This window comes from Halichoerus grypus, chromosome 13 (genome assembly GCF_964656455.1).
Source record: "Halichoerus grypus chromosome 13, mHalGry1.hap1.1, whole genome shotgun sequence".
Taxonomy (NCBI): Eukaryota; Metazoa; Chordata; class Mammalia; order Carnivora; family Phocidae; genus Halichoerus; species Halichoerus grypus.
The window spans coordinates 23,267,716-23,290,985 of NC_135724.1; the positions used below are offsets into that span (position 1 = coordinate 23,267,716).

The 23,270-nt window shown below is 35.7% G+C and overlaps 1 protein-coding gene across 4 annotated transcripts in view; it reads right to left on the minus strand.

The window, feature by feature from the left end:
- The window catches only part of SMAD4 (SMAD family member 4), a 58,379-nt gene that overhangs the window by 7,337 nt on the left and 27,772 nt on the right, over positions 1–23,270 (minus strand). Inside the window, exons 6-12 of one of the 4 annotated variants that reach the window (XR_004908502.2) lie at positions 22,619–22,738; positions 22,408–22,524; positions 20,915–20,965; positions 12,289–12,472; positions 11,019–11,187; positions 729–867; positions 89–201 (exon numbers count right to left, since the gene is read on the minus strand). Coding sequence is in view for 3 of the 4 variants with exons in the window: in XM_078060294.1 (XP_077916420.1) it covers positions 252–256; positions 729–867; positions 11,019–11,187; positions 12,289–12,472; positions 20,915–20,965; positions 22,408–22,524; positions 22,619–22,738 (785 nt within the window). In the remaining variant the exon portion in view is untranslated. Of the gene's footprint in view, positions 1–88; positions 257–728; positions 868–11,018; positions 11,188–12,288; positions 12,473–20,914; positions 20,966–22,407; positions 22,525–22,618; positions 22,739–23,270 lie in introns of those variants that run through there. The other 3 variants (XM_078060294.1, XM_036064742.2, XM_078060295.1) reach the window with 3 other exon arrangements.

Sequence of the window (23,270 nt, forward strand, 5' to 3'; positions counted from 1 at the left end):
ACAGTGAATCTAGTGGGAGGAGTCTGCATGTGCTGTAGAGAAACCTGCAGGGCCACTGCAGTTTTCTTAGCCAGTGTGATTTGCTTACCACACTGAAGAGGTTAAGAACAGGGGTTGAATGAATCACTAGTTATGCCTTCAGACGTGGAAGATGGGTGCCACGTGTTTCCATCATAAAAGTCTATAGTCAGGAGTTTAACTCTGCAGTAAAAAATTCCCCATCAGTGTGAAACCTGGCACACAGTTCAATTTTACCCTAAAATTAAAAAAAAGTCTACAAGTTATCAAAATACCACCCTCACTTAGTTTTCTCTCCATGCTTAGCATACTTAAGAAAAACTTGGAGAGGTACCTAATTCTGAAATTGAAATATGCTTTCCTTCTAGAATAAAGCCAAGCACGTCAGTGATTACAACCCACCCTTGCTGGTGAGGCAAGAATTAAAAGCATCAACAAAAAAAACAGGAGATTGATCAATATAATCTAACAATAACCCCCTTTCTCCTTTATCCCATATTCCCTTTTTGATACAAAAAGAATGAAAACAGGGTCCTAGACAAAGGGCAACTATTACAGAACAGTTTTTTAAAGTTCAAAAATGTTATTAGCCCAGTAAAAAAAAAAAAGTTTAGTTCTCTATTATTGCTTAAAGTAACTAATCAACTGAGTGAATCAAGATAAAATGCCAACTATTACACTTTACAACAAAAAGCCAAAAGCATACTTACTGATAGCTGGAGCTATTCCACCTACTGATCCGGGGCCGGGGATGTTTCCAGCCACGGCCGCTGCCTGAGCGGCGGCGGCAGCCTGCGCCGTGGCCGCCTGCTGCTGCATCTGACGGTGACACTGACGCAAGTCAAAGACCTTGAAACAAACAGTGGAAGTTCAAGGCTAGGAGTCCATCAGAAACGATGCCCCCACACATCAAAAACCAATGCACATTTAAAACTCATAGCTCCATGCAGCTCTACGAAAATTATTAATTTAAAAATCTAAGTTTTTATGTAGATTCTAACTAGTGTTTAGAGAAGGGGACTGGAGCTCAGCAGGAGGCACATTTCACTATCAGGAGAGTTCTGGGTGCCACACGCCTCTACTGCCTTTATCTAGTTCAGTGTGGTCATTGTCCCCGTGAAAAACCCCCACCCTTTCATAACCGAATTGCTGAGAGTGCTCTTTAGGCTGAATTGATGGTCTTGGTCACATGCCAACTTCTTTATCATTCTAGCTATTTGGAGGACTGTAATAAATGGCACTGTCACTATTTAAGAAAGCATCTATATTTTTTAGAGATGTATACTTTAGTACATAGGAGCAAAATAACATGATTATCTAGGACTTGTTTTAAAATACTTAAATAGGAGCGCCTGGGTGGCTCAGTCGGTTAAATGTCCAACTCTTGGTTTCTGCTCAGGTCATGATCTCAGGGTCCTGAGATCAAGCCCTGCGTTGGGCTCTGTGCTCAGCGTGGAGTCTGCCTGTCCCTCTCCCTCTGCTCCTCCCCAGACCCACACCCTGGCTCTCTCTCCAATCTCTCTCATAAATAAGTAAAAAAAAATTTTTTTAAATACTTAAGAAATAAAGAAAAAAGGACAGATCAAACAAATATAAAATCTTAACAACCATTGAATCTCAGTGATGGGTGTACAGGATTTCATTAAACTAGTTTCTCTACTTTTCTGTATGTTGAAAAATGCTCATAATTTAACAAAGTTTAGCTTTGGATCATATCACTAATATCTACTAATTACATGGGCTAAGTTTCTTAACCTCTCTGGAGCCTCAATTTTCTTATCTATAAAATGGGAATGCTAAGCATACATGCTTTTTCACAGAGTTGTGGCAAACTTAGCATAATATACAGTAAGCTGTCAATAAATGTTAACCTAATATTTTGGTTTTGGCCTCCCCTGAACCATTTACCTTTCAGGACAAGTTAAGACAGTTTGTAAGTAATTTCAGGGTTGTTTACCAGCCACACCAAGGGCTGGTATACTGAGGAAGGGATTGCAACTTTTATCCTTATCCTCATGAAAGTACTGACATGCTCTTTAAGTAAGCAACAAGTTATGAATGATAAATCATATCTTTTTTCTAGGAAAAAAACAACTTCCTAAAATAATGTATTTGCTTATATTTGCTTTTTTAAATAGCACTGAAAGGGGTTTCTGGGTGGCATAGTCAGTTAAGTGTCTAACTCTTGCTTTCGGCTTAGGTTGTGATCTTGGGGTCGTGAGATGGAGCCCCGTGTCAGGCTCCGCGCTCACTGGGGAGTCTGCTTGAAATTCTCTCTCCCTCTGCCTCTCACACTCATGCTCTCTCTCTCTCTGTGTCTCAAATAAATAAATAAATAAATAAATAAATAAATATTTTTTAAAAAGCACTTTGAAAGACTAACAAGCAGAGTGGTCATCTACAGAAGCCGTAGGAAAGGAAACAAGGTCAGAGTAGAAACAGGCTACTCAATATAAACTTCTTATATTAACTTCTGAACCATGTGACTATATTCCTTATTCAGAGAGTACATTAAATTTTTAAAAATCCTCTTAGTATGCACAAAACCCAGTATGAGCAAGCGTAATTATCCTTGACCAAAAAAAAAAAAAAGAAAAAAAAAAATCAAAGAATGCATAACATACTTTATCAGATAAACAAGATTTGGAACCCAAACCACTAATTTTCAGATGCCTTAAAAAAGAAATTGATTGTCTTTAATCATGATATTTGGTATTAAGAAGTAAGAACACAGAACTATCCTAAGTTGCAAATTATATTCCTATTTACTTATTTCTCTATTCAACGCTGATCTTCTAGCATCAATGAAGGACAAAACTTAGACTATTTCATTCTCTGAAGAGGAATGAATTTGTCAAAAATATAGGTATTACCCAGCCAAATTATAGTTCTAAAAGACTGCAGGATAGAAAGCATGAGAGTCAGGTCTGAAAATCAGAAATCTCACAACGCCCAGCACAGGAACCACTATTTTTTCAAGATTTCCCAGGAGTCTATTAGATTCTGAACTTTTCCGCTGGGCTATGACCTTTCAGAAGGCATTACCCAGCATAGCACAAAGCAGGAACTCAAATATTTGAAAAGCCAAACAGTTCTACAACCACTTTTTTTTAGAAGAAGGAATTAATAAACTTTCTATTTTAGAGCAGTTTTAGGTTCATGCTAAAACTGAGCAGAAAGTAAAGAGAGTTCTCTGTCCCCACTCAAGAACAACATCCCCTGGCACAGTGATACATTTGTTCTAATCGATGAACCCACACAGATGTATCATCACCCAAGGTCATAGTTCACATTAGGTTTTACTCTTGATTTTATATATATATCCAACACTGTAGTACCATAAAGAGTAGTGTCAATGCCCTAAAAATCCTCTGTGCTCTGCTTATTTATCCTTCCCTCCTTGCTTATCCCTGGAAACCACTGATATTATTGTCTTCATAGTTTTGCCTTTCCCAGAATGTCATGTAGTTGAAATCATACAGTATGTAGTCTTTCCAGATTGGCTTCTTTCACTTAGTGATATGCATATAAGTGTCTTGTATGTCTTTTCATGGTTTGGTAGCTCATCTTCTTGGTGCTGAACAATATTCCATCATGTGGATGTCCCATAGTTTATTTACCCATTCACCTACCGAAGAACATCCTGGTTGTTTACAAGTTTTGGTAATTATTGGCGATTAAAGCTGCTATAAACATCCCTGTGCAGGTTTCTGTGTGGACGTAAGTTTTTCAATTTATTTGGGTAAATACCAAGGAGTGTGATTGTTGGATGATATGGTAAGAGTATGTTTAACTATGTGAGAACTACCAACTGTCTTCCAAAGTGGCTGTACCATTATGCATTCCCACCAACAATAAATGCAACTTCCTGTTGCTCCACACCTTGCCAGCATTTGGGCTGTCAGTGTTAGATTGGCCATTCTACTTGGTATATAATGGTATGTCATTGTTTTAATTTGCAATTCTCTAACAACATATGATGTCCAACATCTTTTCATATGCTTACATGCTATCTGTATTATCTTCTTCAGTGAGGTATCTCTTCAGGTCTTTTGCATTTTTTAAATCAGACTGTCCTCTTATTGCTGAATTTTAAAAGTTTCCTATATTTTAGACAAGAATCCTTTATCAGATATGTCTTTTGCAAATATTTTCTCCCAGTCTGTGACTTACGTTGTTTTCTTGACAGCCTCTCACAGTTTTTAATTTTAATGAAGTGCAGCCTATCAACTGTTTCTCATGGATTGTACCCTTGGTATCATACCTAAAGTCACTGCCCCACCCAAGGTCGTCTAGGTTTTCTCCAATGTTCTCTTCTAGGAGTTTTGTAGTTTTGTGTTTTACATTTAAGTCTTTACAACCACTTAAAAAAAATTGTTTTAAGCATCACTAACCAACTATGGTACCTATATAATCTTACTACCTGGAAACAGGGAATATAACTTACTTATAAACTCCAAGGTTTCAAATATGTTCTCAACATATTCCCACTCCCCACCATGAATCATTAAAAATAACCAATAGATCTTCACACATAGATTCCTTACAATATGTTGTAAACAATCACAATTATGAATGTCCTAGCCTAAATCTAGGCTAATGCCAGCCACACATTATTACAGGTAGCCACAAAAATGAAATTTTAAAATATTATGACTTTTATCTGCAGACGTAGAAATGATTCATTAAGCACCTCAGCAAATCCTTCCACAGTGGATTATTTATGTAATTAAAGCACTCAAACCAGAAAATTTATAATTACTGGCTATACTGCTAAGTAAAACCTGGGTCGTCTCTCTACTCTATACTATATCTGATCCATTAAACCATAATAGATTTTATCTGTTATACTGGATGGCAAAATGAAGGCTATCATTGAAATGCAATCATCTTCCTTTCAGAATCTGACTGAGTTGTTAGTAAAGACAAAGGAACCAAAGGTTTAAATGTCCTTTTGGGCTCAGATCAAAAAGTTAATATTTACTGATTGATTGACTGATTGTTAAAGATTTTATTTATTTATCTGGGGGGGGGGCCGAAGGAGAGGGACAAGTGGATTCTGTACTGAGCACAAAGCCCAACGTGGGGCTCGATCCCAGGACTCTGGGATCATGACCTGAGCCAAAGGCAGACACTTAACTGACTAAGCCACCCAGGCACTTCCCAAAGGTATTTCTGATCACCACTCTTGACTTAATCAATCACTTTGCTTAAGCATGTTTCCTATGGTTACTCTCATATAAGTTTATTACAAACCTATTACTTAACACAGGTGAGTCTTATAAAGCTCAATGTGAACATCTTCAGGATACTGTCTTTCAACCAGGAGTCAAAATTTTGGCATTTTTCATATATAAGGCTTAATTACAATACTCTCAGTTTAAATCAACACCAAGAACTAGTAACCCAGAAAGAGAAACAGATAACTGTGTTGGTATATTGGGCATCTGAACATAAGACTGCATTAAGAATTTGCTAAGTTACTGGACCTGGAGATAAGAATCACAATCACAATATATGGTAATTGAGAATCAATTTAAGCTGGGATTATAATAACCTTCAACCTGGCCTACCTGTAGTTTAGAAGCATCCCCTAACATATGTGTTCAAAAACAAACCTGACTCAACAGCATCAGAGATATGCAAATCAAAAACCAGCACAATGATCGCTTCTCGGCCTTTTGGCTAAGATCAAGTGTAAAAACCAGCACAATGAGGTAACACCTCACACCCACTAGGATGGCTAACATCAAAAAGACAGATAAATAACAAGTGTTGATGAGACTGTAGAGAAACTAAAACCTTCCCACACTGCTGATCAGAATGTAAAATGGTTAAGCCACTTTGGAAAAGTTTGGCAGTCCCTCAAAATGCTACAGAGTTACCTTATAATCTAGCAATTCCACTCCTAGGTATATCCAAGAGAAATGAAGACATATATTCACATAAAACTTGTACACACTAATGTTCACAGTAGTATTATTCATAGGATAGCCAAAAAGGGGAAACTCTTATCTATCAACTGATGAATGGATAACAAACAAGATGTGGTATATGGAATATTATTCAGCCATAAAAAAGAATGAAGTACAGATATACGCTATGTGGATGAAGCTTGAAAACATTATGCCTAGTGAAAGAAGTCACATAAGACCACACTATATGAATTCATTTATACAAAATCTGCATAGGCAAATCTGTAGAGAGAAAAAGTAGATGAGTGGTCGTCTAGTGCTGAGGGAAATGGGGGGGGGGGTTGAGGAATGACAGCTAAAGTGTACACGGTTCCTTTCTAGAGTGATAAAATGCTTGAAAACTGATCATGATGATGGTTGCATAACTGTGAATATATTTTTAAAAATCACTGAATTATACAGTTTAAATGGGTGAATTACGTGGTATATGAATTATATCTCTGTCTCAATGAAGCTGTTAAAACCCTGACTGCCCAGTAGTAAGCACCACAAAACAAAACAGATCTTACTTTTGAAAGCAAAACAGTAAGGCCATTTAGAATTCAAACATTTGCTTCATGTAAAGCTTGTAAAATGCCATTTCATTACATCAGATTTTCATGAATGTCAGAGGACTACGATGTCATGAAAGATGAAGGGAAAAAAATCAACATCTTAGAAGAAAAAACCCCCCACAATTTAGTTCTAGCTTCTTGGTTTATAAAATAAAAGAATGTGTCTCCAAACCTTGGTTTTCTTTTTAATTAAAAGGAGAAAAATGTGCTTGTGTGTGCATGTTTATTAGGGGGCTAGGGGGAGGTGTATTCCCAATGTGTGGGCACTCCTTTCAGAGGTTCGTGTTATCTAAATATAATTCACCCCAGTAATATTATCTCTGGTGGGAATATGACAATTTAAACAGCACTATACAAATCCTTTAGTTACTACTGCCTAAAAAATTCACAAATGAAGAAAATGCCAATGGTTAAGACTTAGCGTATACTTGCATCTCTTTTTTTCTGGCTAGTAAGATTCTTCTGAACAACAATAATATGCTTGGTAAACAGAAGTAATTCTTTTTAAACCTTAAACAGTTATTATGACAAAAATGGGGTGTTGTTTTTTACTCCACTAAAATGTCCCAAAAGATAGGGCTATGCGCCCGGGTGGCTCAGATGGTTAAGCATCTGCCTTCGGCTCAGGTCATGATCCCAGGGTCCTGGGATCGAGTCCCACATCGGGCTCCCCGCTGAGCAGGGAGCCCGCTTCTCCCTCTGCCTCTCTCTCTCTCTGTCTCTTATGAATAAATAAATAAAATCTTTTAAAAAAAAAAGTGTAAAAAAAATAAAAATTAAAAAAAATGTCCCAAAAGGTAATTATTGTTCATGGCTAAAGCCTGAGATTACCATAAAAATCTATCCATGACAGTGTTTTATCAAGTGATGATATGTCTCATACCTCAGGGGCTTCTTAATAGCCATTAGTACCAAAATAGAGATGTTACATTTATTTGAAAATCCTAAAAATTACTTTAATTATACAAGATTCCACATTTTTTTTTAAAGATTTTATTTATTTATTCGACAGAGAGAGACACAGCGAGAGAGGGAACACAAGCAGGGGGAGAGGGAGAGGGAGAAGCAGGCTTCCTGCTGAGCAGGGAGCTCAATGTGGGGCTCGATCCCAGGACCCTGGGATCATGACCTGAGCCGAAGGCAGACACTTAATGACTGAGCCACCCAGGCGCCCCAAGATTCCACATTTTTTAAGCTCAAACGTTTTAAATATGACCCTACATTGAATAAATTCATAACTCCCATCTGACACATAGTATATATAATCAACACTGTAATTCTTTATCCATTCACTGCAAATTACACAAGTAATCCAGAGATTTCCAAGTCAAGATGGATGAGTAGGTATATATGAACAGCTTCTCTCTCTGCTATGAGCACAAAGGATAGAAGAACTATTACAAGTATATATCCTTGAAGCCAACAGTAAATAAAATTCACATGGAAATACAAAGAACAGTCAATAGCCAAAACAATGCTGAGGAAGGACCAAGTTGGAAAACTCACACTTACCAATTTCAAACCTTACCACAAAGCTTTAGTAACCTAGTCAGAGTAGTACTGTCATAAGGAGTCATTCAGATCAATGAAACAGAATTGATAGCACAGAAGTAAAAGTAACGTTTACATTCAAGGTCAACTGAATTTCAACAAAGGTGTCAAGATAATTCATAAGGGAAAGAACAGTTTTCAACAAATGGTTGCCAGGACAACTGGATATTCTCATTCAAAAGAACAAAGCTGGATCCCTTCCTTATACCATACACACAAATTAACTCAAAATGGAGCACAGACCTAAATTAAAGAACTAAAACTATAAAATGCTTAAAAGAAAACATCTGAGTAAATCTTCATGACCTTGGATTAGGCAATGGTTTCTTAGATAAGACACCAAAAGCAAAAGCAACCAAAGAATAGATAAGTTGGACTACATCAAAATTAAAAATTTTTGTGCAAATCGTATCATCAAGAAAGTGAAATGAAGGACAAGCCAAAGAATGGAAGAAAATATGCACAAATCATGTATCTGATAAGGGACTGATACCCAAAATATATAAAGAACTCTTACAACTCAATAATAAAATGACAAAGAACCCAATTTAAAAATGGGCAAAAGATCTGAATAGATATTTCTCCAGAAAAGATATACAAATGGCCAATAAACACATGAAAAGATGTTCAGTATTATTAGCCATTAGGGCAAATTAAAACCACAATGAGATGCCGCTTCACATCCACTAAGATGGCTAAAATAAAAAAGATAACAACAAGTGTTGATGAGAGTACAGAGAAACTGAAACTCTCATATATACATTGCTGGTGGAAATGTAAGATGGCATATAGCCACTTGGGAAAACAGTCTTGGCAGTCCACCAAAATGTTCAACACAGAATCAACCTTACGATCCAGCAAATCCACTCCTACGTATATATCCAAGAAAAGGAAAACATCTACCTAAAATCCTGTACATGAATGTTCAGAGCAGCATTATTCATAAGAGCCAAAAAGTAGAAATAATCCATGTGTCCATCTACTGATGATGGATAAACAAAATCTATAGTGGAGAGCAGGAACTAAAGACAGGAGGTACTTGGGGTACCAAGACCAAAAAAAAGGTGTAGAGGTTAGTAATTCGACTACTTATTGCAATATGGAAAGAGACAATAGCCAGGCTCTCTGAGGGCTACAACTGGGTACCTGCCCATGAATTAAGTGCTGGTAAAATACTTTAACAGCTAATTTGGAAATGCACCTAGGAATAAAATTCTTTCTTGCCCATGGCAGAGATAAGCATCAGAAACCTATTAATAGGAATTAGGCCCTGAGCATACCTGGGGATTGGAACTCAATTTCCTCATGGGACAAAATTCCTCTACCTCCTAAATATAAGAATTGGTTCTGAGATGTGGATCCCAGGGTGCCAGACTAAGGCAAAACTGCCCTATAGGGAGAAGCAATAACAGGGAGGAAGAAAATAAAAAACAAAATGAATTAATTCTCCCAAGACAAATTTGCCAACCAACATAAAATAGATTGTAAAGCATATAAGGAAATCTAACACCACTTAAAAATAACAATAAAGCACAAATAACTAAAATTTCTTGTGGAAAAACTGGAAAACGCAAATGAAGAAAATTCCACCTCCCAGAGACAATTCCTGGTAAGACACTGTGTACAGAATTCTAGACTTGTAGGTGTATATAAAAAATGAATACAAATATCCTTGATATTATTTCTTTTATAAAAATAAGATCGCATTCTACATACTGTTTAATAATCAACATTTCCACATCATAAATATCCTATCAATAAACGTATTTTAATATTTTATTGTTCTATTCTATTCCACTGTTCTAACACATCAACACTATAAAGATTCTCTATTGTCAAGACTTTCAACAGGGAATTACTGTTAATTTTGTTAGGTGTAATAAATAGCATTGTGATTATGTCTTTTAGAAATATTCACCAATTAGCGATTCACATTAGAGTATTTTATGAATGAACTAATATAATATTTGGAGTTGGCTTTAAATTACTGGAGAAAAAAGTACAGTGATAAACACAATAAAGATTGATAAAATGCTGATGAATGTTAAAGCTGGATGGTGAGTACATGAGGATTTGTTATTTTCTCTATACTTGAAAAATTTGAAAGTTTCGTATTAAAATAAGATCCCTATATCCTTTAACTGAACTGGAGTAACTGAAAATGAGATACTAAGTTTGTTGTTGTGAGGCCATCAAGCAATTCCATTTCTGTATATGCTATTTGACTGTATTATCTGTACGCTAAGCAGTTTCCTGGGAATAAGTGATGAGTTACAGTTAATTCCACTAACTTACAATTGCCAACAATGAAGATGCTTAGGATGACTGTAAAAAACCTGAAATTAAAAATATATTTAGGCTTTCTAATTCCAACTATCTTTCTTTCAAAAGCAGTGTATGTTATAAACTAAAATTGATATGGGTTGAATAAATGATAAACACCTCAGGCTTAATATGCAAAATGATAATAAATAAAACTCATTTAATGTACAAAATAACTTTTAAAAACCTGGTATTGAAGGATTTTTCATTTCTCAGGTTCTTAATTTGAAAAGCTATTAATTTTAGAATTCCCCTCCATACAATCCTGAAGACTGGCTAAGATAAATTTCTAGAGTCTGATTTTTACCAAGGAATACAAATTTCGAGATTTCACTCAATATTTTTAAGAGTCTGTGTATTACTCTAAAACATTTAACAAATTTATTAATAAAACAATAGGGCATGAATGCAACCATAAAACTAGATATAGCCAATCATGTCAATAAATGCCCCAGGAAATGTGTTTTATACACAAACATAATTTCTGATTATTTAACACATAAAAAAGACATTTTTCTTCTCCTCCCACCTCCATCTCAATTCTTTAAACAAACAGAGCTTTCTAAGTCTAAAATGTTTGAGTAAAAGTGCAACTAACCTTTATGTATGCACTTGGGTAGATCTTATGAACAGCATCTCCAGGTGCACGCCCAGCTTCTCTGTCTAAGTAGTAACTCTGCACAAAGACTGCATGGTCACTAAGGCACCTGACCCAAACATCACCTTCACCTTTACATTCCAACTGCACACCTTTGCCTATGTGCAACCTTAGGAAGAAAAAGGGAATTACATTTTATTTTGATAAGTATTTAAAGATAAATTTTAGTTCAGATTATACAGCATACCAAATACTAAAATTTTAAAAAAATAAAAGATGTTATATAACACCATTACTGAAAGATACCCACTGTTAACATTTTTGTATATTTCCTTTTTTAATATCTCATTCATATATAATTATGAGCATATATATAATACTTACTATGTGCCAAATATTTAATATAAATTCTCACTTAACCTTCACAATTCAGTAAGGTAAATATGATTATTCCCATTTTATAAATGAAACTAAGGCATATAAAAGCTTATAGCTACACTGTCCAAATCAACAGCTACTAGGTACATGTGCCCATTTAAATTCAAAATTCAGTTAATCACATGAGTTGTATTTTAAGTGCTCAACAGCCATACTTTAATGAAGGTAGTGGCTATTGCAGTGAACAGCACAGATATAAACTATTTCCTTTATCACAGAAAACTCTATCAGACAGCACTGGCTTAGAGAGTAAGGAATTTGCCAAAGTCACATAGCTAGTGATAGAGCTATAAGCACACACACTTCCTTGAAGATCTGAGATCATATGGTACCTAAAACTATGAATATTTTCTTGTAATATTTCATCTTAAGCATTTACATTTGCTATACAAAATTTTAATTAACATTTTAATACATAAAAAATGAAAGTTCATCAAAATTTACTTAACCATTTCCCTTTTATTATCATTTTTCCAATATTATAAATAATACTTGCAGAAACATGTCCTCATTTTATATTATTTCCTCTCAATAGATTTGTAGAAATAATATACAATAAGAGAAAATACAAATTTGTTTCAAACTGGATACCAAAAGGTCTAGTTTACTATTCAAAACACAGAAACATCACTAACTTAAACAAAAGACCATTTTTATCATATTTTAAATAACAAACATCTATAATTACAATGCAATGTTTATAAATTCTGAATTTTCAAGATGACCTTTATATTCAAAACCTTATAAATCTACATTGAAAAATGTAACTTCAAATAAATGACAATGTACTATGTTCAAGTTTTAAAATAACTAACTATACAATCAACAATACCTTGCTCTCTCAATGGCTTCTGTCCTGTGAACATTGGAGAGTTGACCCAAGCAAAAGCGATCTCCTCCAGAAGGGTCCACATATCCATCCACAGTAACAATGGGGCAGCTTGAGGGAACCTTAAATGTCTCTCCTACTTGAACATCCATTTCAAAGTAAGCGATGGAACACCAATACTCAGGAGCTACAGGAGGTAGACAGGAGAGAACATCTACCCATGTAAGAAAGAGATACAGCACTCACGTTCATTCCATAAGACAAAGCTTTTCCTAAAAGAAAGGGTGAAGGAAGGGGAGAAGCATCTGAAAAGCACCCAAAAGAATCTGATTAAAATGACAATGCATTAAAAAGTAGGCACTTCTATGTCTTCCATGTTTCAGCTCAGTACCTAAGCATTCTTGAACTCTAGTCATTTTTAAAATCTCAAAATTGGTTCTTACCTCAAAGGACTCATCCAACTAGGAATTTAAAGAAGAGAAGTAATCAGATTCTAAAATAATTTATCACAATGTTTCATTTGACTGTACATAGTTTCTATATAGTCTGAACTTTTATTTTTTTTTAAAACACACTGACTCTAAGACATATTCCAGGGAAGTGTCCTTGAGTAACATCAATTTATGACATACTTTTATAGATCCCTAATTGAGAGAAAGGGCATAAGCAAGTCAGCCATCACAGACTAGAGTCAAGGTTAATTACACTCCATTATACAGTGGCTGTGAGCAGGAATTCTCAACTGTCTCTTGGGTGAAAGGTCATCTGTCCCATCTGTATTTTTAGTGAAGTCAATTCATGTTAACTACTACAATTTTAACTTTGCAAATGTATTTAGTGTATTCATTTGAACAACAACAAATGACTTAAAATAACCTTAAATGATTGGGGGAAAAAAAGGCACTATTTGGTGTGGTCTGCAAATATACTTGATCAAATATTTCTAATTTTTGTTTGAATAAAACTATTATTACACAGAGATAACATACATGGAAATTATTTGATTTTCCTTTTTTAACTAATTTAACAGATATATAGAGAGTATCTAGGAATTATTCTAGGCACAGCATACACAGCAGTAAATAAGATAGCTATTGTCCCTATTCTCATGGAGATGCAGAGGCAGACAAATAAGGAAATAAATGAATAAGATGACTCCAGTAATGATAAACACTGTGAAGAAAATAAAATGGGGTGTGGGATAGAAAATGACTGGAAAGAATCCTTCATACTAGATGGCAGGGGTACATCCTATCTGAAAAGGTGAAATTTGAAAGACCATGTATTTATGTAAAGACTGTGAAAAGAACATTTCAAGAAGAAAGTAAATGCAAAGGCCAAGTAAAAATGGATTTGACATATTTAAGGGGGGGAAAGGCCAGTGCCACTTATTAGAGAATAAAGTTTTCTGCTGATGGGGCGCCTGGGTGGCTCAGTCATTAAGCATCTGCCTTCGGCTCAGGTCATGATCCCAGGGTCCTGGGATCGAGCCCCGCATCGGGCTCCCTGCTCCGCGGGAAGCCTGCTTCTCCCTCTCCCACTCTCCCTGCTTGTGTTCCCTCTCTCGCTGTGTCTCTCTCTGTCAAATAAATAAATAAAATCTTTAAAAAAAAAAGTTTTCTGCTGATAAATCAATTACTTATCTGCTTCTCAATGTGCCCTTTATGAACTTTGACTAAACTAGAATTTGCAGCAATAAAACTTTCAACAATCTGTAGATAGTTAGGATGACAAAAAAATAGATCTTTTCAAACTCCCAAAATATCTTAAAATGAAGTATGACTGATACTTAAAATATATTTTAGGGCGCCTGGGTGGCTCAGTTGGTTGAGCAACTGCCTTCGGCTCAGGTCATGATCCTGGAGTCCCTGGATCGAGTCCCACATCGGGCTCCCTGCTCAGCAGGGAGTCTGCTTCTCCCTCTGATCCTCCCCCTCTCATGCTCTCTGTCTCCCATTCTCTCTCTCAGGTAAATAAATAAAATCTTAGATAAAATATATTTTAAAAATCTTGTAGGGATGCCTGGGTGGCTCCGTCAATTAAGCTCTGCCTTCGGCTAGGTCATGATCCCAGGGTCCTGGAATCAAGTCCCACTTCAGGCTCCTTGCTCAGCAGGGAGCCTGCTTCTCCCTCTGCCTACCACTCTCTCCCTGCTTGTGCTCTCTCTCTCTGACAAATAAATAAATAAAATCTTAAAAAAAAAAAAAAAAAGTCTTGTAAAATCTGGGGCGCCTGGGTGGTTCAGTCAGTTAAGTGTCTGACTCTCGGTCATGATCTTAGGGTCCTGGGATGAAGCCCTGCTTTCTGGCTCCCTGCTCAGGAGGGAGTCTGCTGTCCCTCTCCTTCTGCCCCTCCTCCCGCTTGTGTTTCTCTCTCTCTCTCTCAAATAAATAAATAAAATCTTTTTAAAAAATCTTGTAAAATCTATGTATTTAATTGCTTTTCAAAACGTTGTCAAGTAAGAAAGTATTTTTCAATGAAGAATAAAACAGACCACATGAAGATGGTGATTCAAAAACTTAGCAATTCAAATGTTTTGCCACACAGATCAAATCAACTAATCACAAATACTTAACATTTCTTTAAATATTTTTGGTTATCATTAAAACATGAAAAAGTAGTGATATATTGAAGTCCCTTCTTAAAAAAAGTTTTGAAATATTTATGAAGTTATTCTATATTAAAGACAGCACATCATGCTATGAACAAAAAGCTTCAGCAAACTGGCAGATATATTTATATTAGTTAAAGCTAAAACTAAAGAGCTTGTCTAAGGGGGCACCTGGGTGGCTGTTGTTAAGCATCTGCCTTCGGCTCAGGTCATGATCCCAGGGTCCTGGGATCGAGCCCTGCATCGGGCTCCCTGCTCCGCTAGAAGCCTGCTTCTCCCTCTCCCACTCCCCCTGCTTGTGTTCCCTCTCTCACTGTGTCTCTATCAAATAAATAAATAAAATATTAAAAAAAAAGGGGTTGTCTAAGACAAGATAACAATTACCCAATGTTCTAGAAGCAAAAAACAGTAATAGCATTTAAAAGGGTCTTTAAACAATCCAAACAGTAAATTCTGTTAACAAACAATGCCCTGAAGTCATGAATGTTTATAATGCTGAGTAAAAAATAAGGTCCAAGTACATGCATTTCCTAGTTCATACTGAGTAACATTATCCAGCAGTAAAGTGCCATGGTGAGCAACCTCTTTCCATGAGAGTCAATTCAGGAGTGAAAAAGAGAGTTGTATAACCTCTACATTTAAATAAGAAAAAATATACTTCTAATCATCATGAATTATAACATCTGCAACTGCACTTAAACCTTATTTTATTATTTTCCAGTCACCAAAGGGGTTTTTGTGTGTTTGCCTAATATCTCAGACACAATACAACAATGATGGTTACATAAAGCTGCATCTCTGAATGAGTTGACCTGCTAGTACTGGGAAGAAGAGTTTTAAGAAACTTGAAGTTAACAGAAATTGGCATCAGAATTGCACCATAGACCAGGGATGAAAAAACAACCACCTGTTAAGAGATTGTTAAGGCCTAAGAAAGCAAGAGGAAGGGGGTTACTATCTGTGAAGACAGAGAACTAGAAGTAATCTAAGTGGGTTCCAGAAAACTTGGCAGTCCAGGGATACAATATACCATGTGAAAAACCTCTACTCCACTCTCAATTCGCTAAACAGCCTGGAAGAACCTTTTTTTTTTTTTTTTAAACAGGAGAAGGTTAATAGGAAACACTCATTAAGATTTTCTAGATCTCTTTGCTCTTTTGCTCCAAGGACCAAATGCCATATTAAGCAACTAGCCTGCAGCTTCTCAAAACCAGTATTAACAGGAGGATGAAATTACTCAGTTCAGGAGAGAGCTTTCTTAATGTCCTAATTCATATGAAAGGGAGTGGGACTGTTATGTGCTTGCTGATGTTGGTATTTTTAGCTTCTTGTTGCTGAATTAGTGAAGTTGAGCTGATCTCATGAAGCCTATGGACTGCTCATCACTGGCCAGAGAAAAGGTTTTTAAAAGGCTGAGTTAACAACATGATTTTTTTTTTTTTACAATTTAAGAACTTAGCTAAATACTTCTTTATAATGGGGAAATGTATTATAAAGCACAATTACACTGAAAAATATAGTCTCCAAGGCATTCTCTTCAATTTCTGAAATAGTCATTCAAAAAGTTAAAAACTTCGTTAAAATGCCCAAGAGACTCATTATGAATTATTTCTTTTATTATTTAGATCTGAATAAGATGACCTATGAGAATCTTTTATCAACACATAAAGGCACTCTCTTGAATGGTAGATAGTTCCTAAGTACTAGAATATAACCTGAATTTAGAATCTGTGGATTTTGAACCCATTTGTGAATTACCAAAACAACCTCAAAGACACCGAGGAAACTCTTCACTTTAATTTGTAATCAATATTTAATTCAATGAATATATCTCACTTTAAGAAAAAGCAAAAACAGAGTCCATAAAAAGGAAATAAAATGACTAACCTTTTCCAAAAACTTTTTTCAACTTATCAAAATCAAAGCATAAAAATCACCAAGTATAAGGCCTATCTGAAATCCTTAACACCAAGGTAATGACCAATAATAATTATTTTCATTTTCTACAATTTATATTACCTCTATTTCTGAAAACATCTATGTAACTGTCTTCAAAAATCATTTCTCAAAATAGGTTCACTATATATTGATGATATTTCATTATTTCAAATATTTTACATATTCAGAGGTATAGGCTTATTTCCTATCTAAATGGCCCTAAGTCTGTGGTAGAATATTTTAGCATTTCTTAATTGGACCTTAAGGAGCTGCATTAACCAGACACCTAAAACAAATATTAACTTTGTTTTCTATTCATTTATGAAACAGGATTGCAGAGTTGTAAACTAACAACTGTAATTTAAATAGAATTAAAAGTACTAGAGGGGTGACTGGGTGGCTCAGTTGGTTCGGCTCAGGTCATGATCCCAGGGTCCTGGGATAGAGCCCCACATCTGGCTCCCTGCTCAGCGAGGAGCGTGCTTCTCCCTCTCCCTCTTCTGCTGCTCCCCTTGCTTGGGTTCTCTCACTTTCTCTGTCAAATAAATATATAAAATCTTAAAAAAAAAAAAAAAAAGAATTAAAAGTACTAGACAGCAAGGGACGCAGGGATTAGGAAAGGTTTCCCAACAGTGGTATACTCCAGGTGGATGTTAAACAGAGTTTGCCACATTTAGGACCTTAGGAGTACATGGGTGGGCACCAAGATGGCCCCTAATGATTCTCACCTTCTGATATTCACATCCTTGTGTCGTCCCCTCCCCACAAAATAATATCTTACAGAAATTATGATGTGACTTTTGAGGCTAAGTCTTAAAAGATCCCAAGGCTCTGTCCTGCCTTCTCTTGATCACTTACTCTGGGGGAAGTTAGCTATCATGTGAAGACACTCAAGAAGCTCTACAGAGAGGTCCACACAGAGAGAAACTGACCTTCCTGCCGACAATAACAATTTACCAGCTATGTGGGTAAACCACCCCGAAAGTGAATCCTCCCACCCCAGAAAATCCATCAGATGATAGCAGCCCAAACCAACATCTTGACTGCAACCTCATGCGACTCTAAATCCAGAGCAAACCAACCAAGCCATTCCCAGATCCCTGACCTACAGAAACTAAGTAAGATAAAGAATTGTTATTACTGGTTTAATCAGCTAAGTTTGGGAAATACTCTATTACAGAACAACAAGTAACTAATATAGAGTACAAGACCTATCACACAGAGATTTTTCTGCATGTGTTAAAAAAGCATAGAGGAATGATATAGCTGAGCAAGCTTGAGTACGTGGTTCAGGATGGTTAAAGCATAAAGAGACAAGGCTAGGAAAGTACGCAGGGACCAGGATCAGACACTATATTCTGCCCAGCTAAGGAATTTAGACCTTTTGGCCAAGCAATAAGTAGGGAAAACGATGCAAGTTCTTTAGCAGAGAAATAACTAGATTCAAATTTGAAAAGAAATACTAATAACAGAGATTTAACTATGCCTACAAGCTCTCCCAATAGGGAGACCAGTTAAAATATTCTCTTAACAGTACAAGAGAAGAAATGAAGAAAACAGTTGTGAGGTAAAACTCCTCTGGGGCCTGTAAGTATTCATAGCCAAAGAGTTCACAGCCAACTGGGTTCCAACCAGCTGATTCCACACTAACATCTGTGTATGCATAGAGCTAATTCCTTCTCACAACCACTCAGATAGAGACCTTTCAGGATCATTCTCACCATTAAGTCACTTTCTATTCTACTCATAGACAAAAGCTTTAATGCCAATATGCGGTGTTCCAGATGTGTATCCTCATAACTAGTTAATGCTATTCCCTAACCACCAGGAGCTGTTAGACCTCAACATCAGTTCTACCACGAGAAGAATGAATAATCTATCAAGAAGCCAAAAGCAATTGCTGAATCCAAATTGAGTCCAAATAACCATTTCCAACTTCACCTCACCATCTCATTCAGGGTACATCTTTCTTCTGAGCTCTGGTTATTCTCCCTCCCGCAGACCACCTTCCACTAAGCCATATGGACACTGAGGCCCCCCAAAGTGCCAAGAACCACTACTGACTCTCAATGATGCTGCCTTGAAGCCAGAAAAAATTCTCATTCTTAAGACTCTAGATTTTCCCCTCTTATCACAGTATGTTTATTCACAACAAATTAAGATTTGGATACAATGATTTTATTTATATGATTTCAAAAACAAGTAAAACCAATCTACTAAACTAGACTGTCTCGTGATGCATTCATCACTTTCAAAGAGCAAAAAAAATAGTATCCACACAAAGCAGAACAGGGGCACCTGGGTGGCTCAGTCGTTAAGCGTCTGCCTTCGGCTCAGGTCACGGTCCCAGGGTCCTGGGATCAAGCCCCCCATCAGGCTCCCTGCTTCTCCCTCTCCCACTCCCCCTGCTTGTGTTCCTTCTCTCACTGTGTCTCTGTCAAATAAATAAATAAAACCTTTAAAAAAAAAAAAAAAGAACAGTGCTCTCTGGTAGGGAGGAGAAAAGTTTTTGACTGAAACAAAATGCACAGGATAGGAAGTTTTCTAGGGGTGTGGCAAATTTTAGTTATCAATCTGAAGGGTGGTTACCTAGGTGTTGGCTTCAATGTTATTCATGAGACTGTACGTATAGTTGTTTTACATACTTTTCCATATATTTCTCAATAAAAATGTTTATAAAAAGGCAAGGCTCCTTAACCCCAAAAAATGTTTAAAGCCACAATAAATACGCAAATAACATATAGAAAAATCTACTAAAGAGGATTACTTAACTAGTAATTATGTACGGTTAAAAAGTACTTCTGCCCCACCCATAGCATTTTTCTTCTAATCAAAACAAATATTATTTGCCTCCTAAATCAACAAAAAGTCTATCAAACTATCCACCTAATCTGGTAAGCATGGTAAAACTCTCATACTCTGATGCGATCACTGTAAAGCAATTCGGCTTTTTGATTCAGAAGCTCTTTAAATCTCTTAAACTGAAATATGAGAAGAGTTACAAGCTTGAAAATCTTACCCTCAATGGTTTTGGGTTTTTTTAACACCCGAAAGAAAAATTAGAAAATAAAAAATAACAAACAGAACACTGTTGAAGAAAATTATGTAGATCTATTTGAAGAACTGTAAGTTATCCTTTAAATTGATCATTATGCTTATTGTAGTTATGTTTTAAAAAAAAATTTTATTGGAAATATATGCTCATATATTTATATACAAAACAATTTTATATGATTTCCTTCAAAATAGTAAGTGAGGGTATGAATGAGACAAGACTGGCCCAGAGCTGTTAATAGCTGAAACTGAGGGATGAGTATATTGGGGCAGGGGGGGTGTCTGATATTTGGTATATGTTTGAAATTCTTCATAATAAAACAAATTATTTTTAATTAGGGGAAAAATTAAGTGATGAGTGGAAATTAAATATTTGCAACTTTTTAAGCTAAGAAAAATAGATACGAAGGGATAGAGGAAAACAAATCAAAATCTTATGTTAATGCTAAGAAGCCCTCAGTATTTTATTTTATTGAAATTTTCTGTTTTATTACTTCTATAGTTTAAAAAGATATATTCAAACTCTGAACTGAGGAAATCTATTTAGTTATTTACTGCTTTGAAGATTAATCAAAAAGTTTCTAAAAATTCCAATTAACCAGAAATTCCTGAATTTATCTTCTAAAACAGACACAGTGAATTATTTTTATTTTCAGCATCTACTTCAGATTCTTCCCTGGCTTTTTAAGCTACAGTTTTACAGCTGTTCTATTTTGAAACCTAGTTTTCTTCTGCTACATATTTATGTATTCAGTGCTAAAACCAGCATTTTGTTACTTCATATTTTAGCTGAAAGAAACAGTTCTTGTCTTTTCTTTCACACAGTTAAAAAGAATCAAATATGGACACCCTATGTGTGACTATATCAGCTACTCGTAAACTGTTGATTAGCTAATGCGATAAGCAGTAAAAAGTTAGGTTACTCTGTAATTATACTAAAACGTGTGTTTGTGTGTGTGTGTGTGTATGTTTTAATTACTATAAAGAAAATCTAAATATAGGGAATCAATGTTGAAATACACTTACCAGGATGATTGGAAATGGGAGGCTGGAATGCAAGCTCATTGTGAACTGGCCCTAAAGAAAAGACAATAAAAATCCCATTTTTATTTATTAAAAGTTTTCCAATGCTAAAACTTTTAATAAACCTTACTTAAATATAACTACCGTACCTTAGGAGTTGTTTAGATCAAGCTTATGCAATGTCTAAAAATGTAAAAGCTTTGTTTAGATTACTTTATAATAAGCAAATACTCTTGAGTTACTTTTGTGGGTATTTAAGAGCTAACATTTTAATGCTATGTGCCAAGTGCTATTAGCAATTTACAATAATTGTACATGGAAAATTTAATGTAAATTATAAATGAATTATTCATGTAACATGATAGAGTATAATTTACAACGCAATATATGGTAATAATTCAAACTGTTAGGTCCATTCTCAAAACAAGTGTTTAGGGTTTATTAAATTAAGGATATTTACATAATGGAACAGTAGCTAAGATAATTGAGAGATTATTAAGTGTTAAAACATTGTGCTAACCACTTCACAAGAATTATTACATTTACTTCTTACAACATTCCTTGAGATGGATACTACTGTTACCCTTAAGGCTTAGTTAGTGGGGGTTATGTAACTTGCCAATGGTCACACAGCCAATTAAGGGTCCAAACTCAGCACCTTAACCACTATGCTGGGCCAGGCAGCCATAAAAAATTATATTCTCTAAAACATGGAAAAATAGTAACATAACTGAAAATAAGAAGGATATAACAATATATACACAGTATGATCCTTTCCCTCCCAAGTGTACAGACACCCATTTATATGACTGGAAGAAAAAATAAGACAAAATATTAGAAGTAGATATCTCTAGGTAGGAGGACTGTGGGTAATTTTTATTTTCTTATTTACACTTCTCTGTATCTTCCAAGTTTTCTTTGGTACTATTAATTTATAATGGAGGAAAAGGAATTTAATACATAAGAAAAATTTATGCTCTTGACTTCACTAAGCCAGATGAACAATGTTCCTCTTCTGCCTGAAACTACAAGCTATGATTATTAGTAGAGTCTCCCTCCCAATCAAGCCTGCACAGAGTAATGATAGATTCAACATCTAAGTGTCTACAGTATGCTGAATAGTATGATGAGGAAACCTTGAGATCTTGACACTCAAGGGGTTTCAACCCACTTAGGGTGGATATACAGATATACATGAGATCTGGGAACATATACAAAGCAAACAAATGAATGGAAATCAATGTGGTGTTAATGAAACATTAGCAACAGAGAAATAAATGTACTTAGTAAACATCACTCCTCTAAAACAAAGGTATGATAACAAAACTGTAAAAAGTAAGTAATACTGTTTACCAAAAATGCTGAAAAGCAGTAATCATTTAATGAAACTAAACTGTAAGATGAATAAAAGATGTAAAAACATTCAAAAAAAAAAAAATAGAAAGAAAACCAGTTCTCAAAAAGAAAAGGCCCTTACAACAAAAACGAGAGCTTACAGTAATGTCCGGGATGGGGCGGCATAGGCGGGTGGTGCTGAAGATGGCCGTTTTGGTGGTGAGGCAAATTAGGTGTGTATGGTGCGCTCCTACTTCCAGTCCAGGTGGTAGTGCTGTCTAAAAATTAAGGCCCACATGGATTAATTTGCTTTTAGAAAGCCTGCCTATTTTTTCTCAACTACTTAAAAGATTTTAAAAAGCATGTACATACTATGATGGTAAGTAGCTGGCTGACCAGTAAATCCATTCTGCTGCTGTCCTGGCTGAGGCCCTGAAGCTATCTGCAACAATCCTTCACTATGGCTGCCCGCCAGTATACTGGCAGGCTGACCTAGAGGAACAAGAAGACATTAATACGGTACATTGATCGATGCAATCCTATGTTTTCATACAGTAAATGAAGGACCAATTATATCTGATAATCACAACTATAAAGATGGGCAAAAAATGGAACTCATCTGTGGTCTATCAAGTAATAAACCCTAAAGTCATCTATAAAGGCAAACCTTAACTTGAAAATGTCCAAAACTGTTCTACCTTAAGTAATGTCTAGCTAATTTTAGAGGATTTTTCCTTCATAAATATTCTTCAAATGCCAGCAAAATGCCACTATATGTCTAGCTTATCATAATAACTTCAGAAGTACATCAGCTCATCCCTGGCCATGCCATGTAGCTCTGGACCTTTCTGATTAGGACTCCAGAAGCCCAGACTCAAGGAAATGTTGAAAACTGGAAATTCATTATTATTAGCACTGGTACTGGTAATGGCAAAATGCTACAGTTTGATAAAAGAAAAGCAGAGCAGGCAAATATTTTAAATGGAATGTGATGGGTAAGGTGAAGTTTAGAAAAGGTCAAGCT